Source organism: Lampris incognitus, chromosome 16 (genome assembly GCF_029633865.1).
Source record: "Lampris incognitus isolate fLamInc1 chromosome 16, fLamInc1.hap2, whole genome shotgun sequence".
NCBI lineage: Eukaryota > Metazoa > Chordata > Actinopteri > Lampriformes > Lampridae > Lampris > Lampris incognitus.
The window spans coordinates 38,261,190-38,271,574 of record NC_079226.1 but is presented as its reverse complement, the minus strand read 5'-3'; the positions used below and the strand labels follow the sequence as shown (position 1 = coordinate 38,271,574).

The following is a 10,385-nucleotide window of genomic DNA, read 5'->3' as shown; positions in this document are numbered from 1 at the left end:
TTTTCAGGGACCAGTGTTTTAAACCTTTGTTAAATTCAGCTGACAAGAAAATAGTGCACACAAACCTTAGATAGATTGAAACATATTGAACTTCATTTCAGTACAGTCCCATTTTTTAGCCCACACCTTGAGATGAGCAATCACTATCTTAGTTAAGTAAACAATTGATGATCTGAGTTGGTAGCGAGTTCCAGTTTATTGCTACAACAGAATGACAATTGACCGAACATATTTTAGTTTAAAATGAACCAACAGTTTTGTTAAAGTTAAAGGACAAAGAATGAAAATATTGTAGATGGGACAATCTAATGTATAAATATTGAATGTACAGTATAAAAATGAAATGTATCTTATTTTTTATTTAATTGTGATTAAAGAGCTTCTTTGAATACAGCCCTGTGTGTGTGTCTCTCCTCACTGGCACAGGAGAGGCAGAAAGTACTCGAAGAAGAAAAGATCCAGCTTAGTTTTCATATTGTGGTAAATGACGGTAGGTGCTCGAGGTTGGTAGTCCAAACCACGTTTGCTGCTGCTGGCCCCGGCTGCACTGATTTCCGATTGAGTAAGAAGGGGGCGTGGCTAAATTCCCACCACTTGTTTTTTTTTCCAATCCAAGATGGCCGCGGCGTGAAATGGGCGTATTCACACTACTGATGTCTAACGATGGATACGTAAACCCGCGAAAACTGAATTTGTGGCAACCAAAAGAAAGAGAGGTGAAACTCTAAAATGATATACCCCCTCCCCAGTGGCGCCCCCAAGGGGTGGCCAGGGGTGGCCCTGGCCACCCTGATACTATCCCTGGCCCCCCCAGCCACGAGGCGCATATGCAGAATATTCTTCTGATTATGTATAACGTGCTTCTATCTGATATTTTACATTAGGTGCTGTTCATTTAAATCAATAATGTATATTTTTCTGAACTCTCATATTGACAGTTTTCCACTAGCCTATACAGTACACTACAACAGCAGCATAGAATTCCCGAGATTCAGTCATGGCTTTTGGTTTTGGTGTGCCACCCCAAGACTTTCAGTGGCCCCATTTGGCCCCCCCCCCCTATGAAAAATTTCTGGGGGCGCCACTGCCCCTCCCCCCCCAGAAAACCCACCCGCTCCGGCCCGCCCTCCCCTCTTCCCCCTCTTCCGCCCTCCCCTTTCCCCTCTTCCGCCCTCCCCACTTCCCCTCTTCCGCCCTCCCCTTTCCCCTCTTCCGCCCTCCCCACTTCCCCTCTTCCGCCCTCCCTGCTTCCCCTCTTCCCCCCTCCCCTTTCCCCTCTTCCGCCCTCCCCACTTCCCCTCTTCCGCCCCCCCCCACTTCCCCTCTTCCGCCCTCCCCTTTCCCCTCTTCCGCCCTCCCCTTTCCCCTCTTCCGCCCTCCCCTTTCCCCTCTTCCGCCTGCTGATCAGCTGATTACGTCACGTGACTGTCCTTAACGTGCTCACAACCGCTGAGCACAACATCTACAGACCCAGCGAGGGAGAGAGGAAAGAGAGGGAGGGAGGACGGGAGAAGAGGGGAGAGGGGGAGACGTGTCCGTCTGCGTAGGTCCAGTTGTGGGGAGGTGGCGCACATGGAAACGAGTAAGCGACCCTGTTCCATAATTTGTGCGGCGTAAGCTTTTGCGCGTGCAAACGAGCTGTGACGGCGCTTAGCTTCAAGCTAGCCTTTAGCCGACGGGGCTATGCTAAGTATTGACGGCAAGCGTCTTGAAAGAGAGAGGGGGGAGGTAAGAGGGGTGAAGTGTGACAGGATATCAAGAGAGCGAGTTTGGCTTTTCTCTAACGGCGAAGCGGCGCCGGAAAGTAGTTTTGAGCCGTGCCCCCCAGCTGCGGCTACGTACGCGGCGTGCTCTGTTGCTTTAACCCAGTGGTCCTCAACCGGGGGTCCGCGGACCCCCTAATGGTCCGTGGTGTCATTGCAAGGGGTCCGTGAAAATAAAATATCTTTAAAAAAAAAGATCCTATGACATTTGTAGAAATAGGATTATTTTACTCAAATGTGACCGAGACCTTTATCTACCTAAACTATAAAGGGTAACAGGACTTTTTTCTCTAATTACATCTGTTTCACAAGTGTAATTTAGTGTATTTTAATAAGAGATCTCGCTCCCGTTTGCATTGTTAAAAGTTACTGAATACATATTCTGTTTTGTTACATATATCTGAAAGTTACTGAATACATATTCTGTTTTGTTACATATATCTGAAAGTTACTGAATACATATTCTGTTTTGTTACATCTATCTGAAAGTTACTGCATAAGAATTCTGTTTTGTTACATATATCTGAAAGTTACTGAATACATATTCTGTGTTGTTACATATATCTGAAAGTTACTGAATACATATTCTGTGTTGTCGCATATATCTGAAAGTTACTGCATAAGAATTCTGTTTTGTTACATATATCTGAAAGTTACTGAATACATATTCTGTGTTGTCGCATATATCTGAAAGTTACTGCATAAGAATTCTGTTTTGTTACATATATCTGAAAGTTACTGAATACATATTCTGTTTTGTTACATATATCTGAAAGTTACTGAATACATATTCTGTTTTGTTACATATATCTGAAAGTTACTGCGTAAGAATTCTGTTTTGTTACATATAAAGTTACAACTGAAAGCTCTTATTTTTGCCCCAAAGAGTGAATAAATGCTATAATGCAATTTAAAATGCAGTTTCTACTGTTTCTATCAAATTGTAACCCCCCTCCCCCAAGATCAGGTGGAGGGGTCCTCAGGGTAGATCAAAAATACGCAGGGGGTCCAGCACCCCAAAAAGGTTGAGAACCACTGGACTAGGTCACAAGCGAGATCACACTGTGCAACGTTTCTCTTCCAGGCGACGAACACGCAAGGGTGCTCCCGGGTTGTCAAGTGGTAGAGGTGCACCTTCTGCTGTGAGCAGTGGGGTCGATGAGCGGCCCGCTAGAGGGACCATGCATCCCTTCGGTTGCGAGGCTGAGACTTCCCTGCGGGATCTGTTCGGATACTTCAGACGGTGTCTGCAGCATGGAGAGTGGGAGCTGGCAAGTGCCTGCGTGCCGCAGCTGGCCAGCTCAACCGGGGCACTCTCGGAGAGTTTACGGGACATAGTCAAAGCCATCGTCTCCCAACCTTACATACTACGGTCAGTAATGCAGCTGTGTTGGCTAGTGTGGCAAGGCAACAGGCTCTCCTCTCTCTTGTGTTACAGCAACTCTTAACGCAGCCCACCATGGTTGTCTGGCCACCTGTGTTGCAATGAGAACATCGTATACTGTAAAATGTCATTGTGGGGGAAAAAAAGTATGGCATGGGAACGTAAATGTTTTGTTAACGTTGTTTTTGGGGAGGCCCTGATTTCTCATCTTTCCACTAAACCCATTTGTGGCGCTTTCTGAAAGAAATTGAGAAGCCAACGTAATCCATTGACATTGCAGCTGTTTAAACCTCTCTCTCTCTCTCTCTCTCTCTCTCTCTGCCTCGTGTGTGTGCGTGTGTGTGTGTGTATTTGTGAATGATTGATATTTTACAGATGGGAGTCTGTAGGCAGTCCGCACAAACTGGCTTGGCTTTGGGTTCAAGTCTTGGAGAAGTGGACAGAAGAGAAGGTACAATTTTCTAGGGTTAAATTGTTATAGTAATTATTGTCTATGATCGTGAGATTTACTCATTTTTCTCCAAAAAGTGTATCACACACCTACCATATTCCCAGACTATAATAAGTCACTGTTTTTTTTTTTACTCGTCTGGCTGATCCTGCAAGTTATATTCCAAAGAGACTTATACAATGCAATTTTTGTTGGATGAGGCACTGCATTTCAGATAAGGCCACTAGATGACATTGTTTGATCTCGTGACTCTTGAATACTGTACCATAGTGATGAGTGGGTTGGGCGGTTCCGGTAAGCTTACTAGAATATACCGTGGGTTCGGGCGGGCAGTTCAAAAGTGACAAAGCAGTGCTCCGAGTAAGTTATCAGTAACCTACAGAAATGTTGCGTGCAATAGGCTAGGCTGTACAATTCTAGTCCACCTTTTCTCTCCCTCCCTCTCTCTCTCTCTCTCTCTGTACATGCTGGGAGTCACTGGGTGAATGTTTTTGGTGAGAGCTGTTAATAAGTTTGATTTATTTGTCCATTTTATTGTAGGTTTTTTTTGTCTTTAGGGTTGATGGTTTCAGATTTTCAGATTGGTTGTGGGCTACATTTACTGTAGTCTGTGTGTTTGTTTGCTGTAGTTTCTTTTTTGGTGTGACAGTGATGGTGTCCTCGGAGATGTTTTCCCTCTCTATCTGACACAGAGTGTGGGTTCAGCCCAATCCATCTGTTCCGGTAGAGGCGGTTCTCCTGGCTGTGGGAGACTGTGTGGGACATGCCAACCTGTCCTATGCCTCCAGGATGAACAGAGTTGTGACTGTTTTCCAGAAGAGGAGTGTTTTGTGGCTGAGTTAATAGCGAGCGGTGTCTCTCTGAATCACGTCTATCTGCAGGTTTCCCCGCTCGTCATGCCCTCCACCCGGGTTGCCATCTCTGGTGTTCCCCCGTTCATTGCCAATGAGGTGTTGGGAGCGGGAGCTGCAGTGCTTTGGGAAGCTGGCGACCAGTTTAGGACTGTGGGGTTAGGCTGAAAGAGTGATAAGCTAAAACATGTCCAGTCCCTCTGGAGACAGGTGTTCATGTTTCTAAATTGTCCATCACAGACACTTGAGGTTTTCTTCAGACTGAAACATCGGCAGGGACATTACATGGTGTACGCCAGCACAGTCAGCATGAAATGCTTTGAGTGTGGAGATGTGAGGCACAAGTGGATTGCTTTTCCTCACAGGCCAGCTGAGGGGTGCTCCGAGCCTTGGGCTGGGCCAGCCAAGGAGCGCACTAACACCAGTGCTTTGCCCCTGCTCTGTGGGGGTAGGGGGGCAGCACCCCGCCGACTGAGCCTGAGGCAAGAGAGGGATTCAGAGGGCAGACAGACAATCAGGCAGGGGAACAGCGAGCTTATTCAGGCAGTGAGAATGTAATTGATAACAGCTTGGCTGTCCTTAGTGTCACAGCAGAAGAAAGTAAAGGACCAGAGGAAGCACCGGCAGTAGGAGAAAGCAGCGGGAAAGGGCCAACAGTTGAACCTGACCAAAGTCAGGCTGGAGATGCAAAGTTGAGAGAGGGAGAGTTGTGTGGCATGGAGGAGTGCTGCTGGTGAGGGTAAAGTGGAGGAAATAGAGTATGACACTGACTGTATCTCTGTTACAGACACACAGTCACACAGTGGAGATCTGTACATGGTAGAGGAAATGAATGGTTCCTTAGATTAAACTTTTAGAAAATCTGTGAAAGTATCTCGAGTATTTTCCAGACACAAGAAAATGTATTAAAAGCATGTTGACTTTGCAGAAAGTAGTTGGTGTTGATTTGTTAGATGAAAAAACATCTCACCAACCACTAAATGCAGCTCATACTTGCATTTTAATGTTAAGCTGCCTCAGGATAGAGATTTCTGTCAGAAATTTGAGACATTCTGGGGAAACTGAAGAAAAAGGAAGAGTGACTTTGAGTCCCTGAGTCAGTGGTGGGAAGTAGGCAAGGTACTATTTTCTGTCAACAGTATACAGTCATTCCACAGTGAGAGTCAAAAGAGTCATTCAGGATTTAGAAAAATAAATCAGGGATTTGGAAAACAGTCTGTTCACTCACAACAGCACAGATAGTCACAGGCTTCAACAAAAGAAACGGGAATTAGGTTCATTTTTACATGAAATTGTTAAAGGGGCTTTGGTCAGGTCAAGGTTTGCCAGTATTAGAGACATGGAGGCTCCCACCTCCTTCTTCTTTAACCTGGAGAATTCCATCTCTCAGACCAAACAAATGGTCTGTCTCTGCCTCCCTGATGGTACGGTGATGACAGACCTGGTTGAGATGAGATAATATGCTGTAGAGTTCTACAGTGCCCTCTTCAGGATGGAGGACTGTAACAGAGAGTGTGCAGACGAGCTGGTGCAGGGGCTTCCTCAGTTGAGCTCAGAGGACAGAGCCATCCTGAATGCCAACATCTCCCTGGAGGAGCTCATTGCTGCTGTGGTTTCAGATGGCTTCTGGTCGAACCCCTGGACTGGATGGACTGCCTGCAGACTTTTTGTAAGCACTTCTGGAAGTGTTTGGGAGCTGACCTGTGGGAGGTGCTGCAGGAGTATTCTTAGACAGGCCTGTTACCGGGATTCTGTCGGCATGCAATTCTTTCACTTTTACCCAAAAAAGGAGATTTGGCTTTGCGTAAGAACTGGAGACCAGTGGCTTTGTTTTGCACAGACTACAACATTTTTCAAAAGTGCTTGCCAATGGGCTTAAAAACTTTCTGTGGATACGACTTCCGGTTGGGCAATGTAGGAGACAGCCGCACTGAGGGATAGCGCCTGCATTTTCCATAATTCTGTTCGCACCATTCATATATTTACCTCATTTAATTGCATAAATTAGACAATAACTGTTCTTAGTTTCCAAATAAGTCGGCCAGCAATGTCGAGACAACTGTGACAAGCAAACGCAGACTGAGCTGCAACTCACGCAGCTTCTGAGGCTAAGATGGCTGATCCACTAACCATTGCTAACCTAGTGAAAGAGTTTAAGAAAAACTGAGAGCCTGGCTGCGGAACTCAAAACATACCTCTCTACATATTTGGAAACCTCCCTTTCACCTATACGGACATCTCTGGACTCCATCAGTGCCACATTGGACTCACACAATCAAAAGATAATGACTATGGAAAGTACACTTACCAACCACAGTGATGAGCTAGCTGAACACTGAGACTGGATGAGCTTGAAAAGGCTAACGCAGCATTGGCAGTCAAAGCAGAAGACCTTGAAAACCAATCCAGATGACAGAATCTAAGAATCATTGGCTTACCAGAGGGGATTGACTGAAGTTCACTATCAGAATTTGTCTCATAGCTCATCTAAAAAAAAAATTGAAGGTGAGATTTTCCTGAAACCACCGGAATTGGACAGAGCACACAGAACACCAGCTCCAAAGCCTAACCAAGGCGAACATTCCTGGGCCATCATCGTAAGATCCACCACTTTCAGGAAAAGGAGCGTGTGCATTGTTGGACCAGTATGCACAAAGAGGACATACAGGTCAACAGTAACAGGATCCTGTTATTCCCTGACATGAGTGCAAACTTGGCCAAGCAGCGGGTGGCGTTCAAAGATATCAAGGCTATGCCCACTGGGGACCGGGGTTCGCGCCTCGGTCTCGTCAGATCCGACTATGGCCAGACTCCATGAAGCAGCAATCATTGGCAGCGCTGTCTTCGGGAGGGGGGCGGAGTCGGCTTGCGTTCGTCACATGAATGCGTCGCTGTGTGTGTCGGAAAAAGCAGTGGTTCGGCCTGGATTCGCCTTGTCACGAAAGTAGCGAGGCGTCTCCTTTGAGACTGCCGGCCGGAGAGATGCAGTTGGCGAACGCATGCAGTACGAGGGTGGAGTTTGAACTAAAATAGGGATCGATTGACCACTAAATTGGGAGAAAAAAGGGAAAAATCCGAAATAAATTATATATACACTACCGTTCAAAAGTTTGGGATCACCCAAACAATTTCGTGTTTTCCATGAAAAGTCACACTTATTCACCACCATATGTTGTGAAATGAATAGAAAATAGAGTCAAGACATTGACAAGGTTAGAAATAATGATTTGTATTTGAAATAAGATTTTTTTTACATCAAACTTTGCTTTCGTCAAAGAATCCTCCATTTGCAGCAATTACAGCATTGCAGACCTTTGGCATTCTAGCTGTTAATTTGTTGAGGTAATCTGGAGAAATTGCACCCCACGCTTCCAGAAGCAGCTCCCACAAGTTAGATTGGTTGGATGGGCACTTCTTTGAGCAGATTGAGTTTCTGGAGCATCACATTTGTGGGGTCAATTAAACGCTCAAAATGGCCAGAAAAAGAGAACTTTCATCTGAAACTCGACAGTCTATTCTTGTTCTTAGAAATGAAGGCTATTCCATGCGAGAAATTGCTAAGAAATTGAAGATTTCCTACACCGGTGTGTACTACTCCCTTCAGAGGACAGCACAAACAGGCTCTAACCAGAGTAGAAAAAGAAGTGGGAGGCCGCGTTGCACAACTGAGCAAGAAGATAAGTACATTAGAGTCTCTAGTTTGAGAAACAGACGCCTCACAGGTCCCCAACTGGCATCTTCATTAAATAGTACCTGTTGGAGCCTGTTTGTGCTGTCCTCTGAAGGGAGTAGTACACACCGGTGTAGGAAATCTTCAATTTCTTAGCAATTTCTCGCATGGAATAGCCTTCATTTCTAAGAACAAGAATAGACTGTCGAGTTTCAGATGAAAGTTCTCTTTTTCTGGCCATTTTGAGCGTTTAATTGACCCCACAAATGTGATGCTCCAGAAACTCAATCTGCTCAAAGAAGTGCCCATCCAACCAATCCAACTTGTGGGAGCTGCTTCTGGAAGCGTGGGGTGCAATTTCTCCAGATTACCTCAACAAATTAACAGCTAGAATGCCAAAGGTCTGCAATGCTGTAATTGCTGCAAATGGAGGATTCTTTGACGAAAGCAAAGTTTGATGTAAAAAAAATCTTATTTCAAACACAAATCATTATTTCTAACCTTGTCAATGTCTTGACTCTATTTTCTATTCATTTCACAACATATGGTGGTGAATAAGTGTGACTTTTCATGGAAAACACGAAATTGTTTGGGTGATCCCAAACTTTTGAACGGTGGTGTATATATATATATATATATATATATATATATATATATATATATATATATATATATATATTAAGGCTAAAATCCACAAAGCTGGAATCGCTTTCGCCCTACACCGCCCAGCTCGTTTCTGCATCACCGCTGATGGTAACAAACACTACTTCGATACCCCTGACACCGCAGAAACATTCTACGAACAAATAAAAGAAAAACTGTAAGGCCAAGCTCCTTGATTGTGTCGATGGAGGTTCTTTGTACATAATCGAGACACAGAATAAAAAGAAATGGTGCTAGCATATCACCTGGTAACACGCCAGCAGCAATAACAAAAAACTCTGTGTCTCCATCCGGAGAGTGAACTTTTGAGCGCGTGTCTTTGCACTCAGCGTACTTCCCACTATCTCGTGGAACCTGTTAAGGCTGTCTGCTTTCACCTTTGTTGTTTGCACTAGTCATTAAATCTTTAGCCATCAACACACCTGCAGGGTATACACCGGAGAAATATGAAGCAGCAGATTTCTCTGTATGCAGATGAACTGTTACTGTATATAACTGTATTTACTGTGTATAACTCAAATTCTGGATAATTTTGGAGCATTTTTAGGCTACAAAATCAAATTTTAAAAAGGCTGGCTCTGTTATGAGACTGAGGCTGGGTTCCCTGGAGGCAGTAGTGGAGGTGAAAGAGAGGAACAGCGGTGATGATGAGGAACTCCATCTTGGATAATACTACCTCTCACTCTCTCGATGGCAAACAGATAGAGCCACAGGGCTAATTAATGCATAATTTAGCGGGTCAGGCGGTGTGGATTGACTCTCATAACAGGTCGGGTGGGTGCAGGTATTAAAAACCCCTGACCCGCGCATCACTACTATACCACCATATACGACTTATACAATGAAGCAACTTACATTTGTTTTTTCCACGCAACATGTTTTATGTTAAGTGCAACTTGTAGTCCAGGAAATAAGGTATAAAGCCTGCTGCTCTCTAAAAAATGTTCTATCCTCCACCCTGGGTGCTTTTGGAAAACTCCTATTTCCATTTACTGTATTCACATTACACACAGTGTTGGAATCTTATTTTCCTGTATACATGTTATCTATAGGGCATGTGGATGCTCACTAGACCTTTACTTATCACTGTTCGTACTTTTTTTCTTGGTGGGGTGGAAAGGCCTTTCAAATAGCATAGACCTTACAAGACAAATTCAATAAATTCTGAGGTTGGGGGATGCCTGGTATCTACAGTGGGTCTGACCTTTGTCCTTTGCGCTGTGCTGTAGGTTTCTCCAACATTAAGGAGAGAGCTGGAGTTCCTGCTGCTCCTGGAGGAGCTCGGAGAAGAGGGTGTATCACAAAGTGTTCTCAAGGTATTCTGTTGCTCTTGTCTGTTATCACATTTAATGAAGATAAAATACTGAAAAATATTTATGGGGCTATCGAAGAAGGTTGGATCAGTTCATCTGGATACAACGTTTATTGACAGATGCATTTCATCACTCATCTAAGTGACATCTTCAGTCTAAACAGTGGGGGTGGGGATACCTGCAGTCAGTTTAGACTGAAGATGTCACTTAGTTGAGTGATGAAACATAGTATGTGTCAATAAACGTTGTATCCAGGTGACCTGATCCAACCTTTGATTTTCTGGATTATT

General features: G+C 44.6%; 1 protein-coding gene across 1 annotated transcript in view; it reads left to right on the top strand.

Annotated features, from left to right (window-relative positions):
• Positions 1 to 1,452: 1,452 nt before the first annotated feature.
• The window catches only part of zfyve26 (zinc finger, FYVE domain containing 26), a 66,296-nt gene continuing 57,363 nt past the window's right edge, over positions 1,453 to 10,385 (top strand). The window contains exons 1-4 of the mRNA XM_056295783.1: positions 1,453 to 1,582; positions 2,848 to 3,135; positions 3,523 to 3,598; positions 10,012 to 10,098. Of these exons, the coding sequence (XP_056151758.1) occupies positions 2,945 to 3,135; positions 3,523 to 3,598; positions 10,012 to 10,098 (354 nt within the window). The 5' untranslated portion in view covers positions 1,453 to 1,582; positions 2,848 to 2,944. The remainder of the gene's footprint in view (positions 1,583 to 2,847; positions 3,136 to 3,522; positions 3,599 to 10,011; positions 10,099 to 10,385) is intronic.